Genomic DNA, 23,818 nt, shown 5'->3' on the forward strand with positions numbered 1-23,818 from the left:
GTGCTCGGGCACGTTCACAGGATAATAGCCAGTCTCAGAGTACAGTAAATGTCCTGTAACTATTGATTCAGGTTGGTAAGATCATGACTGAATGCTGGGAAGATGAAGGCGTGTGCACAGGAGTCTGGTCTGTCCACGCTGTCTGGGCTCCTGGATGTCCGGAGGTGGTCAGGGAGGCTGGAGACAGCAGCAGACTGGGTGGAACCAGAAGTGCTGCCAGGCGACCCATTCAATGACTTTTTAATGGCTTCTCATTTCACTATAAACTAATGAAACCACAGTGAAACCTTACCCATTGCTTCTGATTTGAAAAGGCATAAAAGAGCACATTATTGAGTGTTTGGGTTTCATCGACCAGTGGGGTCATTTTTGTTATATAGAGTTCAGCTTGTGATTTTACACCAGCATACCATTTACAGAGTTCACGTCTGCAAAATGAAAGAACTCCATTAAGTTTACGTGACAACAGGCAGCCCAACTCTGCTGAGACTTGGCTTTTTGTGGTACAAGATCATCTCTCTACAAATAGCTATTCTACTTGTTCAACTTCTCTATTTCTTTCTTGCCACTCTGTTTATCTTGTTTGATTTTAACTCATTATTCTTTCCCATTTTTTCTCACATAATTTTGAATTCTAGCAGTACCCTCTTTCCTCAAGCTTCATTAAGAGATCTGCACATGGTGTTCATACTCGGCTGCGTCCTGCTTTAGTGTCCTTGAGAGCCAGAGTTGGAGGTAAGAGTGGGTTTGTTATATCCTTGCATCCCTTGCTTCTCCCTGGGTAAAACTAGATGAAATGTGTTTCTCCTAACCTTGACGCTACTCAATTCCCTCACTGCTCTTTTTCCTGCAAAAAAAAAAAAAAAAAAGATGGCAGTCCAGTAAAGCCTTTTGAGTAAGGCGAAATTCTGTAATTGGGGCCCCTGAGCGGGGAGTCTTCACTACATGTCAAGGAGAGTTATAACTTGCAGTGATAAAAAAAGTATTTCAATATGCAACATTAGCTATACTCATTTTCTTATTCTTTTTTCCACATCCTTATTTCCAAAACAACCAGACTCCATTTACTGACTGAATGTGGGCCATACCAGCTATGGGGTGTCTGTTGTACCTTCATTACAAAGGCCAGTTTCAATTCATGGTTTAATGAAAAGAACTTTTGCTTTCACAACAGGGGATGCAATTATTCTCTGTATTTCGTAACATTATTACCATCTGAGGTGTGTAGCTATATTGTGGATGTCTGCACTTAGGCTTTGAGGCCCTGAGAGACCCATGGTGTTAATGACCAAGGTTAGGGCACACTATGTTGTCTGAGCAGTGAAGCCATTTGCTCCTAAATGACATTTCCTTCCTGAGTATGAGCCTATATTAGTTCCTAATGTGGAGTGTCAACCAAGGCATCCACATTGCATTCATATTCTAAGAAAAGTAAAAATGAAACTGGGGAGACTTTATTAACTCTGACATTACAATACAACTTTTATATATATATATATACACAGTATATATACACAGTATATATATATATATATATATATATATATATATATATATATAGAAGAAAACCATTACTCCATTTGTCAGACAAAAGTATTAAATATCTCTCCACCTTAACCACATCATTCAGACACTGAGCCATAAATAGGAGGAATCTCGATGACAAGAAATATAAAAAAAAAAAAATTAATTTGACCCTTAACTTGCAGCAAGGAAAAGAGAACAGATAGAAGGGTAGAGACAGTGGGGAGGGTGGACAGATGCCATCAAGGGAGGTTTAGGAAGGAAGTGCCTCCACAGAGGCCAAGGTCCTGAGGATAGAACTCAGATAATGAGAGCTTCAGCTCTCCACACACTGGAGCAAGAAAAAAAAAGCCCAAAAGAAGGATAGTAGTCACCGTGGGCTCCTTCAGAGTGAATAGATTTAGTAAAGACTTTGGGGTTAAGATAGCCTATTCACTCATGATGCCTAACAGGACATGCTCAGAAAAAGTGTGCTGTTAGCCTTTCTTCACTGAAGACCTCAGCTGTGTTGTGCAGCATGGGCAGTGGGGGAGGTGTCGCAACTCACACTATCAACAGTTTTCATAGGGACTGTTTCTTCAGCAGAACATAGCTGGATTATTGCTGTGCCACAAACTAAACTCAATTCATCTGCATTAGAATTCTGCTGGTGAAATTTCAGATTGATATTTCAAACTGAGCGATATACAATTGTATATTTTTGTAAAGCAGTGAAGCAACCGTTTTAATTAATTTGAGAGAAAAGGTATATGTGTATGTAGCATGCTGAATCTCTGAAACATATATTAGAGACACCAAAATAAACTATATTTGTTATGATTAGGTCTACTATCTTTGTGCATAATCTTTTATTTACTTTTATTTTACTTAAGATGCTTGCGGTAATGCTGCAGATATTGCCTTTAAGTAGCAGAACTGAAAACCCCCTGCAACACATCATTCAACAAGCCAGAAAAAGGTACTGCGATTCTCCAGAGGAAACATTATTTAAGCTTTTGCTGAAAAAAAGTGACAGCTCTGATAGTGCCGGACTCATCCTGAGCACAGCAGCTGTGCTTCCATATAGACACTGTGAATCTGTATGCAGCAGCTGTGCAGAGAAGCATTTAGGTTAATGTGGTTACAGTAAGATAATGTCACAGAAGAAGACTTAAATCATTAACACCATTATGCTGCTATGCCATGTGTGCACTATTCCTTACTCAATGTAGAGGCACTCACCTAACCTGTTGCCATTTGACAGTCCCAAGGATTGAATGATCTCAGTAAAAATGCATTATATTCTGCATTTGTTTGGTCAGCAGTGTCTGAAACCGGATGTTTCAAGTCATTAAGTATGAAAGTTGCCAACACTGCACTGCTGAATGAGATGGAACTGAGCTTCAGCAGGGTGCCATCTGGATGTCAGGAGGTGGAGCTCAGCTCTGGTGGGCTCCAACCCAATTTAATCCCTGTCGCTCCAAAGTGCCTTAACTCACTTTCTTTGAATGGGCTTTTAATCCTTGACATTAGAAACATTGGTGACATAGTTTGGGTTAAAACCTGGCATAGTCACTATGTAAAAAGGTTTGTTGATGTACTGTATCAATTTCTGCCTCAGATTTAATTGATCAGTTTCATTTTAGAAAAAATATTGTCTGACACCTGCACAGTTCTGATACAGTGTATTTTGCAACAGAAATTTTCTACAGTAACCTTATGTAGTTATGTGCCATGAATCTTAATGATTTGCATCAGAATCTCCACAGACTTTGCATCAGTTTCTTCCATTTTTAAACATCCATTACATCCATATTTGAAGCTAATAGGATACAGATATATGTGAGTATTACAATATACAGCTTCTGCACTGGAAGCATTAAAAGCAAGTGGGATCTGATGGGATCAATTTGCAGATGTATTAAAGACCCCAAACAAAGGTGCCAAAAAACTGGATAGATTAGATTAGCTGGTGGCCCCGCCAACTATCTGGACCAAAACTTAAAACAAGCACTTATCACAATCGAAAAAGCTGGCTTCACAGAGATGATCTGGCTGTTTGTGGGTACAATCACAGTAAGTCATCCTTAAAGGTCAACAACTAGTTAATCCTAAATCTATCCAAAATATATATTGCAACTATATATTAAGACCTGAAGCCACAGTGTTGTTACATATCTCCAAAGTGAATAATATTTTCTGAATGGATCGAAAAACAATAGTTTTAGTATAGTATGGAAGTAAAATCACTAAAGGGTCTTGTAGCAGACATGAGATAGTGCAACAAATCCTTGCTACTTCTATGGCAAACTAACAATGTTTGCTCTTCATTCCTATTAAATTAAACAAATTATTGATTTGGCTCCTTGTTATCCCACAATCATCAGACTGTAAAATGAAGTGTTAATCTCCTGTCTGGGGGAAAACATGCAACCAATGACTGTATAATCACAGTTTTTATTTGTGCTTAGCTCAGGAAAGTTTCCATAGTTATTCAAGATCTTCATATCAGCAGATTTTACATGTTGATCTAGTTAAAAATCATGAATAAAGACGGAGGAGGACATCCTCTTCAGTGAACATATCAGACTAGAGAGATTTCCTCCATGAAGTGGAGAGATAATTCATAAAGGTGCCTGGAGCTAAGGAACTGAGGTCTACTAATGCACAAAAGGAAAGCTTCCTTCATTTACTGCCCTGGGGCCAGAGTTCTCTACAAAAGCTGTCATTGAACTTTTTCACCCTGAGACCTTTATAAAAAAAAAAAAAAAAAAAACTGAGCCTATTGTGTTTGAGATTCAAGCTTAGAAAAGCGGCTGCAGATCTTTCGTGGAAGCAAATTTGAATCCTGAATAACACCCAGACAATGTAAGAAAAAGGGAAAGACTGGCCACTGTAATTATTTACTAAATTTTGAATGTTTACGCTTACATTTGATAACAATGTACCAAAAATATAAATCAAGGATTGAACGTATAAAAACAAATGTTCTAATTCTGGGTGACAGTAAGGGACAAAAATGCATAAAGTGAATAAAAGTGAAACTCGGCATCTATGTCTGATTTCTTTCAAAGTTGTCTTCTCTTTTAAATGAGACTCTGTTACAGTAAATGAAGCATAAACAGCAAGCCTGTGTCTACATTCATAGATTATCACTATGTACTCAGAAAACCACTTTCATAGAGCTCTGTCAGCTGTGTAATTCATGAGTGATGATTTTGCAAACCAGTAATAGCATATTTACTGGAATAGGACTGTTATTGAAAACTTTGAAATGGTTATAAGCATGAAATTGAATACAGAAGAAGAGTAAAATGAGATTTTTCTTTTTTTTTTTTTGAAGAGCGAAGAAATACAACAGCTTAACGGCTTCCAATCTTTGTATTAGAGTTAATTTAGAGAGAGGTGCAGTGGAGTCACCAGAGGCTGTTACACTCAACTATGTGAACTGTTAAATGCCATAATGAAGAAAACAAGCTAATTAATCATAACATTCACATTCTGTTTTCCACTGTCTCGTTCTGATGTTTTAAGCTGTCAGACCATTTATTATGAAAACCATAACTAACCATAGCTAACTAAACTGCCAGACAGAAATGCTTTTGTTTTTTATCGTGCGCTCTACATTTTGTCTCGGGTGCATGAAGATCTTTATTTGTTTCTATGGATACACCGTCTAAATATAAACAATACGATATATGTGTGTGTCTTGATGAAGATATTAAAAGAAAACACTCCATTGACCATACCATCATCATCATCATCACCTCAAAACAAAAGTTTTAGTGGTTTTGTTATTTTTATCTAATATTAAAAGCTTTTTCTGCTTGAAAGAACTGTCTTTCTGCTGATATTCTTTTGCTTCGTGTTCCTCTGTGCTAAAGCACAGGGAAGACAGTTCACCAATCAGCAAAAAAACATGGTGCATTAAGATTTTCTAAACTCTTTTCTAAACTCTTTTCAAATGAGAACCCCTCTGATTTTATGGATTCTTGTATTTTTACTTCAGCAAAGAGAGGACAAGTAGATGAGCTGAGGAAATCAAACAGCATTGCACTAAAGCAGATGCCAACACTACTTTTTGAAGTTGAAAATACAAAAATAAATGTCATTGGCAAAGAACTTACTATTGATTTCATTTTTCATTTAATGTCATATACATTTGGAGAAAAACATTTCATTTTACAGCAATGACATTTGTATTTGTGAAGGACAATAACAAAAGCCTCACATATACATATGGATATATGTAAATTATCATGCAAACTCCACATAGAAAGCCGCCTGGTTTCGCACTAGGAACCTTCTTGCTGTGAGGCAACAATGCTAACCACAAAGCTACCGTGGCACCCAAATAAAAGTAATGTTTAACTAAGTAAGTTTAAACCTGTGTACAGGAAAATGCTTCAGGGGTACATTCCACTTATTTTTTATTAGTGCAGGGCTTCTCAAACATTTTATGCAACATCATGCCCTGCCTTCCCCATAAAACAATTTCATTTCTGTAAACCATTACTTATATTGGGTAAGTCTGTAACGAAATCCGATTTTTATTTTATCACAATGATATAATGAAAAACATTCATTTCCTTTTACATTTATATTAGGTGCTGATGGTTGTGCAAATGAAAAAAATAAATTGAACTTTGGACAAAGTTTATAGAGGCATACAGGGAGGTAAAGCTATATCATACTTTGACTACTTTGACTTTGTATGGCACACACTTATTCATTATGTGCCATAATTAGGTCAGCATGTGCAATTTTTCCATTCCCAGTAAAACACTTCAGCGTTGTTGTGGTGAGTAGGAACATTTACAACAAAGATCTATTCTCATAAGGAGAAAAACTGCAACTGACCACATGTGTGAAGGTGAGAAATTAGGCAGGATTTCTCTTTCAATCTCCCTTTTTTCATTCCACAACTACTTCTGTCTCTTATTGCTTGAACAAACACCACGGATATGAGGAAAGGTTTTCATACTGCCTTTGAATGTTGTCATTCACAACAGCTCTAAACACTCACCCTCAGAGCCAATCAGACAACATCTTATACAAACTAGTTTGTTTCAAGATAATCTAGCTCTTTTCGATTGGATTTACTGTCTAGTAGGTGCCAGAATACAGCAGCTGCCTGAAGAATATCATTACCCAGTTCGAGGTGGTGTTGGAACCTTTGACAATCACCTGCTTTTCTTTTCATCCTCGTCAAATCCTTTTAACCTGAAGCAGAATAATCTTGCCAGTCACAAACCACTAGCTCATTTTAACTAAACAACATTAATCAGACTGATTCACCTTTATTTCTGTTCTACATTTCCCCTCCCGACCATAGAGTATGCCACCCCTGCATTGCCTTTATGCTCCCAAGGGTGCCCTGCCAATCACTGTATGAACCACTTTCTTGCTTCTATCAAGCTCTCCACTCGACACCCTGGAGCAGTTGTTGTTTGGGTATTACTTTCTATTTGGAGTAGAGTCAGTCCACCTCTGTTGACTGTAAGCAATAACCGATGAGCCTCCACTCTACTCCATCACCGTGGCAAAGAGAGAGAGAGAGAGAGAGAGAGAGAGAGAGAGAGAGAGAGAGAGAGGGGAAATCTAATTATTTCCCTCCCATGGCCTTGCAAGCCTTAAAGGTTAATCACTGCCCGTCTAGCTAATTCTGTCTTGGTACACTGCAGTAATTACAACACCTCACTCACTCGTCTTTTTCTCTATTGTGTACCTTGCCCACTTCAGCGCTTTTCTGCACTCTCTCGCCTTTTAGGTAGTTGATGCGTATCTTTCTCATCTTACTATGGAGATGCTTTTTCTCTCGACTCATCTTCTAATGCCTATTTACACATATGTAATTTACACATATAAAGATAATTTATATATAGATGTTTCATAGTTATATTTGTATTCAATATGATCTCGAAAACAGGAGGGTTTCCTTTTCTCACCTCCCCTCTTTCTCACACTCTCTCCCTTTTCTCCATCTTCTCACCACATCTCTCTCTCCTTTTCTATCTCATCCTACCTTCTTGTCACCTACTGTCTCTCTCTAACCACACTTCTCACCATTCCTCCTCCTCATTACTTCTCTTCATCATCTCATCACCACTCCCCACCACCTTCTCACTTTATTTCTCTCTCTTGCTCTGCTTCCTATTAGTTAGAGCTGTATTTCCTTCTAGCAACAGCTCCAGGAAGTGTGCCCTGGGCCTAGAAATACTCCACCATCTCCTCTCATTCCAATTTCTCACTCCATGCCAACAGCATCTCCAGAAGCGACAGCTTAGAAGACTTAAAATACTTCTCCTTTTATCACTGTTCCACTCTAACCATTTCATCACATGCATTACTTTCAGTGATACCAGTGAGTAGTTAGTAGATACAAGAAACCAAACAATGGCTATGATAACGCATAACCAATATCAAATACATTTTAAAATGTCGATGTTTTTGTTTAGTATTACTCACTACCAATTTGTTTTTAGTTCCTGTAATGACTTTAGTTGTAATTCAGGTCATAAACAGCGTGTGTGAACCATTTCCCACAGTTTCCTACAGTAAAAGTATATAACATTTTCTCTCCGTCTTATCAATTTTTACATTTACTACATCTACCAAATTCACTTTTTTCTGACCCTCAGACCCCCTAAGGGAGGGCAGTGGCCTTTCGCTGTTAAAGCTGATGGGTTGTCACTTCCCATATCATAAATGCAGAGGGGAGGTGAGGAGAGGAAGAGAGATATGACAAAAAAAAAAATAGGAGAAGGATAAGGTATGGGAGGCTGAGAGTAGTCCTTAGGAGAGTGTCATCCCTCAGCCAAACTAGATCTCTTGCACTCTCTATTTTCAACTTGCTAGGAGACCAAAACTGCAATGGGGGGATAGAGTCTGCTTTATTGCATTCGAAATGTTTTCAAAGATTTTCATGGAGTGATAAAGATCCCTAGAATTTTCTCCTCAGGCCCTGCGGCAAATCCTTCTTTGAGTCTATGGGCAGACGGGTGCTGATGGTAGTAGTGGTTGTGATGTGGAGTGCTACTGTCGGTGATAGAGGAGGGCAGCTGCTAGAATTGCTGAGGAAGAGACCAGGGAAGCTGAGAATTACAGGGCGAGAAAGAGAAAGTGAGGAGTGGATTGAAAACAACAGCAGCAGACTGTTGTTATGAAACATGCTAAAGAGGACGCACTGTGCAGAGAGAAACGCAATTTCGTAGAAAACAAAGAAATTAGGACCAAGTGAGAAACTGTAGAGTAGTATAATGTAGTGTAAATTAAACTGAATATTATAAATTTATAAATTACTATAAGTTATTTATAACATTAATGTGTTATTGTACAATTGAATTATTCTCTTCTTGAAATGTTTAATTTGTTATAGTGGGTTTCTGATAAGATATTCTTGCGCTCCTAGAAGCTATGCATTATTTGTAATTTCTCTAATAAACCTTAAGCACAAAAGTTTTACAAATAATTGAGTATTGTCCACCCAACTGTGAATCGAGTTTAAAGGAAGCTGACCTGAATTACTAAGACTGTGGAAAATCCCCTCTGTTACTGAACAAACTATGTTAACGTAAGAGATGTTTTAGTGGTTAATCAGTATAGCTTCTAAGCTTATTTTTGCTGGAAGGTCATTTCCTAATGATGCATTGTGAATTCAGAGGACTGAGCAAATTTTCAGTGCAGATCTCTCTCCCAAGCCCAGTAAACTGTTAAGCTCAGATTCCTATTTTGCATATTAATACTTTATTCTCAAAATGGAGAAGGTGTTTGTTCTTCGGTCAACGTGCTGATTATCCTTGTGCTTGTGTTAGAGTGAAATGGCACCTACACATTGCTTGCTCTATAAATTCTGTAACTATCCTGAAATGTGATGTAAAACAACTTGCAGTTTAACCTCCAGCCAGTCACTATGCCCAAAGAGTGCACGAAAGTAAAGGTGTCAGTCTTTAAAGGTACACTACAGAGTTTTTGACAAGTTGTTCTATTGTGCAATAGTAATGTTGGGCCCTCGTTTTGCATATATATATATTGTATGTATGTCTTGTGCATTTGATTTATGAAGCACATAACCACATATTGCATTCATATGACACACAGTACTGCAATCAAACTTTTTCACTGAGAACTGCTGCAATGAGCCAACAAAAGCAAGAATGAAAAAGGCAGACAGTAATAACCTAGGCTGTATTCAACATGTGTGCTGAGCCGTACATCATATTTTGTTTAGGAAACGGTGAATGTAAAGAAAAAGAGCTATAGTTTAAAGAAATGATCACACCCACGAGTGACATTTGCTCACACAAAATAGGTGCAGCAGAAGGTCTGGTGATGTAGTGATTATTTGCAGAAATAGTTGATGAATAGCTGTTCTTCACAAGCTAAATGAGCTAATGCTAGTTGGTCAAAAGCCTCCAAGAATCTCTTTATATTTTCTCTAACCTGGCTCTGCTCAGCTTTATGCTCACCATATCACACTTCTCATTATATAAATTATTGTCAAAGAAAATAAAGCTCACTGAGGTAGCAAGCTTGGCTGATTCAACTGGAATAAACTGAATTCATTATGAAATGTTTCCTTTTTAAACTCTGGTATAACCAGTCCTTGCAGGTGCAATGCGTAATTATGTATGTGGCCTTAAATATAGAGAAACCAAGATTGTCTATTTTCACTTTACATCAAAAGTATCAAAAAGAGACAATTTGTACTATACTCCTGTAGTTGCATAACCAGCTTTGATTCATCACTTGCACTGACTGCCATGACTACAGATGGCATGTGCATAAATACTGCCCATTAAATGATTTGAATATTTATCAAAATGTGAGATGTTAGTCTTCTTGTGAATACTCTTTATCTAGGCGATAAATACACTGTATATGATCACAGTATTTTTAACATTGCATGAATGATATGCTGAAGGTGAAAGTATAAAAGTGAAAAATATACAGTGTGAGAGAATATGCTGGACTGTTTCAGTAGTGAAAATAGGTGCTGACAATTCTACCTTGTGTGAGAAGTTGAAGGGTCCTGACTTCTTCCCGAACACGCAGCTGCAGGACCTGCTGCAGGATGTGCTGCCTCTGGGCATCATGCATGATACCCATTCTTTCCAGCTTTCTGTCTGTCAATCTCATCAGAGCCCGTCCTATACAGGAAAAAAAAAAAAAAAACATGGCTGAAGGTTGAGGGACAGAAATACCAGTAGGCCAGTGGGAATTGGTATTCACAGCTGGAGACACTCTAAAAAGGGTACAGATAAAGCAGAAAAACAGAGACAAAGCACACAAGCAAAATATGGTCAGTAGATTAGAGCTAGAGAATTTGTGCACTGCATGTTGATAGCAGAGCTTTTGAAGGTTGCGACAATGTTTTCTGACAGAAACCAAAAAACTTCTTTCAGTATTATATGACTGTCAATTTGTCTGGAATTTGCTAATAGGCCAAGCACAACTCAGTGTTATAATTCAACACAGCACTGTTTTACATAAATATCGTTACTATACATCCCTTGAGCAAAATTCCCTAACAGCTCTTTCCTTAATTGCAAATCCTTGTATAAAATTCATAATTTAATCAGCCAATCAGTATCTGTAAAGGGGATTTGGGCTACTGATAAAACGAGAGTCGAGCATGGTGTAATTATTAACGCTTGTTATGAGTGCCTTTGTAACATGTGGGATGGTAAGCAGAAAGGATGATAATTCAGGGTAATTACGAGGCATTAGGTTGGACCCCAACAGCTCCCTTTGCTCCTCCACCACAACTCTGATTGGCTGACAGCAGAGGTAAATATTAGACCTAATAGGCTCGTTGAAGTTGGACTGATGTATTTTTCCTGTTTATCCCCTCTGCCATGTTTTTGCACAGTTCAAATATAAAACTTTATTCACCATTAATGCACCATTTTGATCTTAGTCAATGTCCATTTTCAAACACAGCAGAAAGAAAGACAAACTTTTTCATGTCTGTTGACTTGTTTGTAAAATCTATTGTAGATCGTAGGGACACACCAATCCCCACACAACCACTTTGCTACCCAAGCACAAAAGGCAGTCATTGAATACCCTTAAGTGTTAGCGTTAGTAGTATAATGTTGACTGTGTTTGGCTAATTTTGTCTGGCCTTAACAAAAGAAGCTCTTCTCTCAGTGCTACAGCCAGATGGGGGTAAAATGCCAAACAGATTTAAGATGCTTCAATGCAAAATGGCACTGAAAGTACCCATTACATAAATACTGTGGAGCTAAGTAGACTCATAAAGGCTGAGAAGTGAGAGGAGCATATTAAACAGTAAGATGGAAACGAAGATTAGTGAGGTGGAAAGACAGAGTGGACAACTGAATCAAAGGTGGGGCCGAGGCCAGAAAGTTGAGGAGAAGAGGACGAACAAACTGACAAAAGAAAACCAGTGTAAACATATAGCATGCTGCTATGAGTCTATAAATATTGATCAGCCGTTACCTGGCACCTCATTGTGTAACCAAAAATAGACTGGCATGGCAACAGAGGTTCACTATTCAGCATTTTGCAGTAACATTACAGACTGCACATTCTTACACAGAACGTGAGAGGAATTCATATTCAAGGACTGTAACATGTATATACAACTGCAATAAAGTTAGGAAAACACATGGCTTATAATGGTTATTAAACAACTTCCTGTTTGTTTTTGGGAGAGATTGATAAATCTGCAGGATTTCGGACAGAACAACAGCGTTAATAAAACCTTCCATGAAAGCATTAAGCATGAATGGCAACTGGACTTCGAGTTTTTTGCTCGAAAAGTTTCATCCAGTCTGAAGAAGCCACTTGGATGAATGGTGAAATGATTCTACTAAAAAAAAGTCCAGTTGCCATGACTCAGCCTTTAGATAACTTCACCTGGATGACTGAGAATCTTCACAGACATCAAGCATGAACGTATCATAAAAAAAAAAAAAAATCTGGATTGTTATCTCTTAAGTAGTCTCTACAAGTATTAATGTGGGCAGGTGGAGTATTGCGAATGCCGAGGACTGAACCAACTGCCAGTTCTCAGAGGTGGGTGCCAACACGCCGCTCCTTCCAGTCAGCAAGGCAGTATCAGCAGGGTGGAACAGTTTCTGTAAGGAGTCCAAGCTTTCACTCTCTAGCCCTGCAGTTCTGAATCATTGGCTTTGACAATCCCACCAAGCCTCAGCTGGGAATTTTTCAAACCACAATTAATACACTGGGCAGTGTAGCATGGCTATGAGGAGAGGAGGAACAGGAGGAGGAGAAGGACAGGGCAAAAGAGGAAATTGGTCAAGAAGAAATAAACGAGTTAAGAGAAGGAGGGATGCTGGAAGAAAAGTTGTGAGAAAAATAAAGATTTGGTTGCAAAAACAGGCATAGATGTAGAGCATGACTTGACTGTGTAGTGGGCAATACTAAATAAAACACTGTGTCAGCTTGGAGTTTGCTGCCTGGTTAATTCTCTACAGTTACAGAGTTGTATGACAGAGCATGGCCTCAGTTCATTTGGCAGGTCAACACATAAAGATGATGGCAAAACAAAGACATGGCAGAAAATCATTGACTTACATTTTACACACTGACACTCTTCCGTTTGCTTAACAGGAGGCAAGTTAATGCGAACATTTCTGAGCACCTGTACAGTCAGTGGTTTGACATCTCTTTTTTTTTTTCTTAAACTCCACTGACTCTATCTGTGGTCCTGTCACTCCTGCTTCTTTTATAACAGAGCATTGATTTAATTCAAATGTTACTCTTCTCCTTTTTTCTCTTCTCTTCATGCCTTCTTACTTCTACTGACATGCCAAACAGGATTTCAGTGAATTCCATCAAAATCATACATTTAAATAGCTCACAAATACCGTGGACGTTTTTCTCTGTACTGACTGCTGTTTTTATTTATTGCTGAATTTGTATCAATTACTGCTGTTAACTAATGTACTCCAATTTCCCCAAAACTTTATCGCACTGTACTGTATTCTGCTTGTTAATTCAGCCTCAGTACTTCATTACAGTATTTCTGTTTGGTTAAGATGACAGTTGTGGTCTTTTTTAATCAAGCACTGTGATGATGAAGAGAGGGGACATGAATGAAACACCGTATCTGGACTGGGGACACTGATTTGTGTACTCCTCAACACTCCTCATTTTTGACTTTACTGTGGGAGCTTTATGATGAATAGTGGTATGTACCTTTAACTGAAGGTTTTTTTTCACAATAACAGAAGAAGAGGTATGTACCCCAGTACCCTATAACTGCTTAGAATAAGGCTAATGATAAATATGACCTGCATCTGACCTGTTTTCTTAATCGTGGCAGTCCCCATAATACATTCCCCAGAAATGTGTTGTGCTGAAATAGATTAAATTGCACCTAAAGGCTGGTACAACAATTGGAGCACATGCATATAAAAAAAGATGTCTTCATACCTCATTGAGACTTTACATTCATTCACTGGGGACTTACCCTAATCTTAACCATATCCACTGCTAACCCTAAGGAGGGAGTGAACTTCCTCTTGCAGGTAGAGCTACAATGTCATGCTAATTATGGCTTTGTGGGGTCAGCTATGGATAAGGACAGGAGGACAAAGACAGTAAATTAACCCTCTTCTTCCTCCAGCTTGAAAAATGGTAGTTTTCAGTCCTGCTGAAAGCCAGCAATATGCTACAATAATGTATTCTATGACTACATTTTCTCAGGTAAATCTTCCACACCAGTCATATTTCTCAAATTTCCTGCACAGCTGTGTGCCCATATGTGCGTCCTCTGGGGATGAATGTCACTGAGCTGCATCTGGTGCACTGCCCTCCAAGCCTGCACTGCGCTCTGTCAAGCACAGAATAACAAGTGATGCACATGTTGAGCACTGGACAGCAAATATACTTCTTGCTACTATATGTGACAGGGTCACCCTCAAGAATAAAAGTGGGATAACAGCATTGAATTCAACTAACTGATGACAGCAAAACATAGACTGTGGCAGCACTGGGCATATCAGTCGCTGGTATTTACTGTGATATAGCACAGCTTGAAGTCCTTAAAGAAAATGGTGACTGATTTTCCTCAGAGACTGAGTTGCTTGTAGTCCTGCAGCTAAAAGGTGAGTGCAGCAGCTGGGGACCTGTGAGCCAATGCTGATGCTATTCCTGACTGTAAGAGAAGAGGACACATATGATTCTAGAGAGAATAGACAGTCTAAGTCAAAAAAGCTAGTTCAGCCAGACAGCAAGCAAACCACACACCCACACACACATAATAAGCTACCTCAATCCTCCACTTGTCACAGGAGCCGTAGCCTCATGCTGATTTCACCACTACTCATCTATTTCAGTTTGCTGATCATTATACTGCACCTTTCTTGGCTAGCCACAGCTAACAACCTGTAGACAGCTCAGTGGGACTGTGGAATCACTACAGATTACTGAAATCACTGCAAGGATTATTGCTGAGCTAACTAGGTGTTCTGAGTTAAACAGACAACTAAGGATTTCAGTGGTCATAATGGAAGAACAATTTACTGAATGATAGAGGGAACACTGAGATTCCAAAGCAAGACTTTTGTTGAATATTGGTAGTTTCAAGCTGACAGAATTACTTTTATACTATCTAAATAAACAAATACAATCTGAGCATAATCATCATGCAAGCATTCACCCCCTACAATGTCCTGAAAAGATACACAAGTAGTAGTGGCAAGCAGTGTTAAAATCCAGACCCCACAGATACCTGGAGGCTTCACTGGACCACTGCCTGATCTTAGCCATTTTTAGCTGGAGTGTCACTGGTGAATTATATTGGTAAAAGACCAATAGGAGATATACAGCATTGTGTGACAACATTACTGATACAGTAATCACACGACCACATAGTGGCAATGAAAAATTTTGTCTTTCTCAAACTTTCTTGCTATGGTCATTACAACAGACTTACTGGGCACATAAATTGTAATGACCTGAATATCAGGAGTCAGTTTTTGCTGATTGGTATGCCCAGGCTTCTTCTTTTTTATGTGATAAAAAGAGAGCATAGCTGAGGGAATAAAAGGGAATAACCTAGAGATACAAATGCAGTATTTACATTTGTTCATTAAAATTACCACTATAGATGTACACTATATTATCATAACTCTCCATACTGAAACACAAGGATGATATCCATTCAAAACGTGCAATTGGCAGAACAGTAACTAATTTTACACATTGCTATATAATCACCTTGCCAATGGCATCAATAACCATTATTCCTTTTGTCTGTGGACCAAATTGCCCCCAAACAGTTCATCAGCAGCAAACTGTTCAAATTTCCCTTTTGGAAATTGCACAAAACAATGATCACCAGTGGAGCTCGAGAATTGATATGCAGCCATGTTAGTCCCTTTGACTCATCTACTATATGGCTGTTCCTCTGTGTTACTGCTGCTTTTATGACAGCAGTCTGTTGTGCCTGCAGAATTCACTGTCTCATCACTCAAATGCTATTTAGGCCTGTTTCTAGATGGCCTCATATGGTTTTAAAATAGTGTTTGTCACCTTTCATCCGTTTTTGCAGCTCATCAAGTATACATTTTGTATCCAGTGTGAGACTGTCTGTGGCCGAGGTGATCATGGCCATAGCTACGCAGGCTGCTAATATTTTCTAAGTGGAGCATTGACAGATCCAGTAACCAGAGTCGGTTGAACACAGATTTTTAACTGAAGTGATACAGTGTGAGCTGCTGGACATAGGCTTCATTAAACCACTAGTATTACAGCTTATTAATTATTCAGAGTATGGCCTTATGGCACCATACATCAATGGATATTATGAGGCTGGTTATTCATTTTTCAGAGTATTCCTATGTGAGGACAAAAACAGTCTCACCAGTGGATGGTGGGCGTAGTTTCCCCTGCATTTTCAGGTCCCAATTCACACTGCACTGCTGTCTCTGTTTTAATCAAACCTAAGACAACTACAAAGTGATGCAAAATGACTATCAAGAGACACAAAACTACCATCACGGGACACAAAATCACTGCAAAAAGATTAAAGACAATGAGAAAGAGGCACAAAATAACTACATGATGCAAAACAACCTCTCTCTTTCAGTCTTCTACCTATGTAGGAGTAATGAGGGTCTTTTAAATGTCTATGTCTAGGGGCCCACTGTCTCATTACCTGTCCATGGCACAATCAAACAGATGTTATTTATTGATATTAATTCATATTTTAATATTCGAACATGCTCATTTGATGTTTATTATACTGAATAATGACCAGTGTCACTGGTAATAATGAACAGTTTGTTACTGCCAAAAACCAGGGCTTTAAATTTGAGACTTGACACATTTTTATTCATTTTACAAATGTGCTATCCTTCTGTAAAACTGTGCCAGTCTGGCAGCTGCATACAAAAATTTCTAAACCTATCTCTGCAGCCAGCCTCTACACGTGCATCAAATCTGTTATTGTATGCCCTTAAAGAAACTCTGGATCTCCACAATGTGATGTAATGTTCTTCTCAGATAGAAAATGTAACTCGTTAGTGACTCACCCTTTTTCTTTATCCACTCTCTTGCTTTTGATTACCTATGTCGTCACACCTTTTGTGCTGATTACATCTAAGGTATTGGAAATTGTATGCTTAACTCATTTATCTCACCAAAAGAGCTTTGTCCTTGTAATTACAACGTATTATGAAGTGATATCCAATTATGCCTTAATATGCTTTAATGCATTTTTAATGACAGCTGGGTGTTAAAGTCAAATTCGGCACTGTTGGGGGTGGGAGGTGAAGATTGAGGAGAGCAAAGGGTTTCTTGGCAGGAGAGGCTGCAGAGAGGATGGCAAACATTGATTTCTATGGCAGTGGTTACAGGAGTCTAGCAGAGAGACAGTTGCTGCATACTGAAGACATTTGACGACAAAATGTTGCACCAGCCCTGTTATGCAGTGAAATGCATTTCCCTTACCACTATTTTATGTCAAAAGTGGGAGGACTCAAAGTAGTACTATTTGAATTATGATCTGGAATAGAGACTGCTCATTGATTTGCTACTTTATGAAGGGATGACTACATTGCCCAGACAAGTAAGATTGAGTACTGCTGGTAGCCAAAAAGAGGGCTCAGTATTTTATTATGGATGGATTGGAGAGAAAACACAGTAAATTCAGCACTACGGAGAATCCAGTGCTGAAAAACCAAACATCAGACCTCTTCATGCAGACACACGAGAACACACACATTTCTAGTTTTCAAGGGTCACAGCTAATGTATGAGAAGCACACTGAACAAATAGACATTCTCCAATGCACGTCTGCATGCACTTATAAATGTATTCATACTCACTATTTGTTTGTCTATGCATGATTGTTTTCCACAACAATATTCTATTCATCATTTGTTTTCCCCTTGTTTATTCTAATAGGGTGTAGGAACCAAACAAAAGCTGCATAATATTTCAAAGATTGATTGGGATGCAAATTGCCCTGTGAGCCCAATTGGTTTGGCTGGCCCTGTTGTAATTGGGTTCTGTTAATTAATGTGAGACTTGAAGACAAACTACGTAAATTACTTGCAGGTTTTGCACATATGATCATCTCTTACTGTAATTGTACCAGTAGAAAAGTGTGTGCACTGTACGTGCATGAGTGTGCACGCATGTTTGATTAACCCCCCACTTGTGAGATCTTGTAAAATAATTACACTAAAAAACACCAGTCACTAGGTTAACACAGCATTAGGAAGCTAAATTCTGTTTTTATCACTCAAAGACTAATGAGAAAAAATATTATTTATTTAGTCAGGAACACTTAAGTGTTTAATGTGAAAAGTCAGATTAAAACTCTTTAATTAGGCATGGATCACATGAGGAAATCCTGCAAACTGAAAGATTGGATGAATGCATTTGACATGAGTTCTCTTACGTGAGAAATGAGCGTCAATGTAACAAGAGGCGTGTCTTCAATGGTGGACTCCAAGTCATTTTCATTTATTGGTATGTGTGTCTTGATGAATGGGTAATGACTCACACTCTGCTCCCACTTTACATTTAAGAAATGACAATTCATGTTTCTACAAGTGATTAGTTGTTGTACTGTACCTTGAAAGGAAGAGTAAACAGAATAAAAATTTCCAAAGTGCTTCTATTTGAAGATGGATCCAAACTGTAGGAACAGTTCAGCAAGCATGCAATGAAGTGTGGGTTATCTCCTGGACCTCCATGCTACTGAGGATATATATGTGAAACTTGAAATGCAAACCAGAAACATTCGTATTTTCAGACCATTAAACAGAGGTTGCTAAATCTCAAAACTCACTATGCAAACACATAACAGAGAAAATGCATCAAAGGGTAAAATGGGAGCGTGAGTCATTACCCACTCATCATGACCGCCAAGTATTTTATCCTGCCAGCCAGTCGAGGAGGTCCTCGACAGCAACAAATAAACATATTAATGTGATCAGTCGTGCTCTGAGAGTTAGAGAGCATAGCAATTAACGGTTGTCTGTCGCTATGCGGACCACGGTGTTGTTAGGGCCAGGGTGACCTTGAGGAGCATCATTAGGGAAATGATTGACGTAGTAACTGTTGTCAGTAGTAATGCTGACAATAGGAAGGGAGGGATGGACACACGGGTAGACTGGGTGGCACTACTGCAGATGGCAGACAGTGGGTGCAGACTGCACCTGGGATGTTATGAATGAGTTTTGGCTTCATCGAGACAAGAAATGAAAAATACAAAAAACTGTTTTGTCCACAGATGAAGTCATTGTTTCTGCATCACAATCACCACTATGCGTTCAACTGCACTGGCAAGATAAACATTCTGCAAAGCAAATTACCAGATCCGAAAAAAAAAAAAAAAGAGTCAATGCGACGTTCACTTTGAGTAACAAATAAGTTGGATTGAGTCCACTAGCTAAATTCCAACAAAGTTAATGTAAGCATCAACCACTATGTACCCATCACCTACTGACAGCTGAATCCCATGTTGCTGAATACATTAAAATACAAACAAAAAGAAATCCAAAAAGTACCTGTGATGTCATGCTGTTTGAAGGCGTCACTGTAGATCTGGTGCTGATTGGGACAGTGTTTCTTCAGCCATTTGCACACATCTTGTTGGGTCCACAGGGCCACTGGCTTGGACAGCTTCACATACCCCGACTGTATTACAGAAACAACAAAATTGAATTTTGTAAGTATATCATAATGTTAACCTATTATTTGTTCATGTGGAATCAATATACTCTGACATGTACTAAAGAGGATTCCACTTCTTTCAGGTTTGCTGCATTGTGCCATCTTTTTTGGTGTGTACCCAGTGAAGTCTTACAGACACACACTAGCCTGGGGTCATTGTGAACGGATCATTACTTTGGCATTTTGGTCAGAGCATATGACTTGGAAGCTGCAGTAATAGGCAAATAAAATACTACTCTCTGGTGGTGTTTTCCACTGATTAGTCATAGTGCTTTCCACCTGACTTATTTAAACATATATATATAGTCAAAATCAATAAAAAGATCAATGGTCAAAGCAGAGGAAAACCACAAACTAGCATGTAGCGTGCACAACTTCCAAAGTAAGAATCCTTCAAGGATCTGCTTCCAACGTCTTGGTGCCAGATACCTAAATCACCTTCAGCAGTATAAACCTGGGAGGATCAGAGGTGTTTTGGCTCCATGCAATGAACCAGCTGCATATTAGGCAGGGATGGCTGCAATGTTATGGCTCATCAGTGTACTGTATTAGAATGCATATAACAGTACATACATACCTACACACAAATACCCAGATAGAATATACGTATATGTACATTTAGATATCTGTATTGTATGTATGCACCATACTCTGGTTGTATGCACCATACTCTGGTTGCAAGATTGAAATGCTTCAACAGTAGGCAGCGCAGCAGTGTGGCAAAGGATCACTCTTGAAAGTGCTGGCAATGCTTTTGATTTTGATTGAGGGGCTACTAAAATTACAAACAGAGAGAGGTGATTAAAATTTCACATCCACTCCCCTCCACTTCAGCCTGCTCTCCGGGTGCCGTGTGGTGTGGCATAGCAATAGAAGCCCTTCTCTTCTCCACCCAGAGAAAGCAGAATAACAGGTACTGGCAGTATTTCCTCAACAGTACCTTCTCAGTCCTTCCCCCGTCTCTCATCTGCCCCTTGTATTCAATCTTGGTCAGTCTCTGTCAGATCTATCACATTGTCTTTCTCACTTCCACTCCCCACGTATTGTATCTCCCATCTCTCTCTCTCTCACTTGTTTTTTTATTATTGGTATTACCTCACTCCTTGTCAGTGCCTCTCCACTGCTCCTTCCTACTATATCTAGCCTCCCAGAGAGAAAGAGCAATTGGGGGAGATGTACATGCTGGTTTGGGCATATGGTCTGTAGGTAGGCAAAGTGTTAGCCAAAGCAAGCAGGTAGGCAGGTACTGTAGGTGAGACTCTTAATGCGATTGCTTGGCAGCCTGCATGGATAGATGCTGAATCTGCAGGGAGAGGAGGGAGTGGTTTTGCAGGAAGAAACCACATTAACCATTAAACACAGCTCAACTCAATGCTAATTAACCCCGACTAGGAGCCCGAGGCGACAAAAGAGAGAGGGAGTCCAGAATGGAGAAAGAATGAGGGACGAAGTAAAAGGAAGAGGTAGAGGAATGTGTGTGTTGAAAGCATGGTGAAAAAAAAAGAGTTTGGCAGAGTAGAACTAACAAGAGAGAAATAAGAGGAGGCTGGGAGTGTGGAGGACGGCTGTACTGACAGATGAGGGAAGGGAATAAAAAGGAAGATCAGGAAAAAAAGCCAACACTCTAGAGTGGACTCAGTTGACACAGGAGACTCATTTTCCATGAACCCATTTGTGAGTCAATGGCCATCTGTGTTTTACATTCTGCCCTGATTTAACCTATAGCTATGTTCCTGGGGCTGGTACAATAGATGAGCCAGTGCCTTCCTGCCAACCAGCCAAGCCAGAGGGGAGAGAGAAAACAGCAGAGAGAAGAAAACAGGAGTACAATCATGCTCAAAGAGCTGCGTTCAAGAGACTCCAGACCAATTAAACATGTGAGTGACAGCACAGGGGTGAGGGGAGAAGTCTGCTTTATTTCTAAGTGGAATACGTCTGGAAACAGGCAGGCACACATACACATATATCCACATGTGCATGGCCAGGCACACAGACAAAAGAAAATATAAGCATGCAACATATACATACATTAAGCATACTCATAAATATCCAAATTCCACATGTGCTAACATGCATTCTGTGTTGCACTGTCCTTGATATGTGAAAACCCAGTACAGTTCCCAGTATTGTTCATGTTACCTTAGCAACAGAGCAAGGGCAACTGCAAAAATTAAAGATGAGGAATAAAGCCTTTGGGGAACCACACAACCTTAACATGAATCTGGAATACACATCCACACATTAACCACCACAGAGGAAAACTATTACATACATAATGAAGCATGTAATCACTGATAAGCATTTAAAGATTCAATATGAATGTGCTCAGCTAAATTAATCAAGGGGCTCTCACATGGCCCCTTTGTGAAAACAGTACTGAAATACAAAGAGAACTGGGAATGATAAGCATTTCACAGACAACCACACAACCAGCACAGACCGAAAGTGTGAATTTGGCAGCTGTGTTGCATATAGTTGTATACATTTGTTTTCAAGGAGTGCTACAACGCTCTTGAGTCATGGTTTTCATTTTGGCTCTAAGACTGTTAAGCGATTACAGGGTCAAATGGTTTTTCACTCAATTAAAAATGTTAACTACAGCAGCAATTAACACATATGATGACACTGCATTGTCAATAAGTTGCTGTATTTAGAATCAAACCTGCCACAAAGGCCTCATAACAGATTCAACGATTCAGAGTTGTTTAGCCGGCCGAATTGCCTAAAACTGAACCTCGACCTTTAGATGCTTCCTCAAACAAAGGAAAATGTGTAATGCAAATATTCAATTGCTTTTTGACAGTAAAAGAGCTGTTGCTTTTGTACAGAACTGTCCAGCAGTCTTCATGAGGAGCAATATTGTTTGCTAGATGAAACATGACTATGTTCATAGTAATACAATCATGTTAAGATAAGCAAAAGACCATATGAAATGTCAGACTGCAAGTTTATCAGAAGAAAGGGAGAGGTACAGTTCCTTTATCTATGACTGAGTTAAGGCTATTTTAAAGAAACCAGGCATAATGTATCTTTTGAGAGTGAACTAGCTATTTTCAACATAATTTCAATTATTTAACCAGACATTTTCTATAAGTCATCTACAAGTTTGGTGAGGAAAACCTACGGTTATTAACTTATTAATTTTCATTTAAAGTTTCACTAAATGCAATATGACAAACTTCCAGTAATCTGCTTTTATATAGTGTTTGTATTTTTTTTTTGGCCTTTTCATGTAATCTTAAATACAAGCTGGCAGCAAATTAAAACTTCTGCTAGAAAAAAGTGGAGAAAAATTGAAAACTCAACAATTCTAATTTATCCTACACAGGTGTATTTTATATAATTATAATAATAATATTTTATACTGTCAATTCATTCTGTGTTCAAATACCTGCATCCATTGAGGATGCATATGAGGGGGATTTGAAGTTGCTGAAAATTACATAAATGACACTTAAAACCTCATATCTGCTTACTTATAGCATTTTATAAATCATGTGTTAAATACTGACAGGTATTTCAATCATTTTGTCCATATTTTTTGTCCAGTATCAACAAAGACTGAACTTAACCGACCTCATAAAAGGAAGATTTATTGCCATATTAAGACTGATGAAAGAACCATTAGTTTTAGTTACTTGTATCCAATAAAATGGCAAATGAGTATACTGATTTTCTTTATAGGTGTCATTAAAATGAAGTTACCACAATAGGTTATATCTTTTTTCAACATATATTCATCTATATCTATCAAGGAATGCTACAAAAACTGCAAGTCTGCATAAGATTGTATATTGACCTTGCTTACGTTACAGAAATAAAGATTTCCTGTTACATACTACCCTCTAGTGTCACAACTACACACTGCAACCACATTTGAGTGTGACTGGACAGAAAAGCACTGACTGGAGGAGGGTGACTACCATTAGTGTCATGTTGACTGAGTGAATGGCTGTTAGAGACATGGAGCCCTGTGTCATCTGCCCTATCTCCACTGCACAGCTAATTAACAGCTCTGGCACGCTCTCTCCCACTTTCTTTTCTCTCTGCTTCGCTCTATTTCTCCCAGCCGGAGCTGGCAGGAGATGAAAACTCTGTATTAATTAATCTGTTACGTACAGGAATGGTGATG

At 38.8% G+C, this 23,818-nt stretch overlaps 1 protein-coding gene across 3 annotated transcripts in view; it reads right to left on the reverse strand.

The window, feature by feature from the left end:
- Window positions 1-23,818, reverse strand: part of samd12 (sterile alpha motif domain containing 12) — a 79,678-nt gene that overhangs the window by 39,564 nt on the left and 16,296 nt on the right. For 2 of the 3 annotated variants that reach the window (XM_026300399.1, XM_026300397.1), the window contains exons 3-5: window positions 19,521-19,650; window positions 10,512-10,652; window positions 8,388-8,597 (exon numbers count right to left, since the gene is read on the reverse strand). In XM_026300399.1, coding sequence (XP_026156184.1) covers window positions 8,539-8,597; window positions 10,512-10,652; window positions 19,521-19,650 — 330 coding nt within the window. In that variant the 3' untranslated portion in view covers window positions 8,388-8,538. Of the gene's footprint in view, window positions 1-8,387; window positions 8,598-10,511; window positions 10,653-19,520; window positions 19,651-23,818 lie in introns of those variants that run through there. The other variant, XM_026300398.1, reaches the window with a different exon arrangement.

The sequence above is a fragment of the Mastacembelus armatus genome, chromosome 11 (genome assembly GCF_900324485.2).
Source record: "Mastacembelus armatus chromosome 11, fMasArm1.2, whole genome shotgun sequence".
In the NCBI taxonomy this organism is placed as follows: Eukaryota; Metazoa; Chordata; class Actinopteri; order Synbranchiformes; family Mastacembelidae; genus Mastacembelus; species Mastacembelus armatus.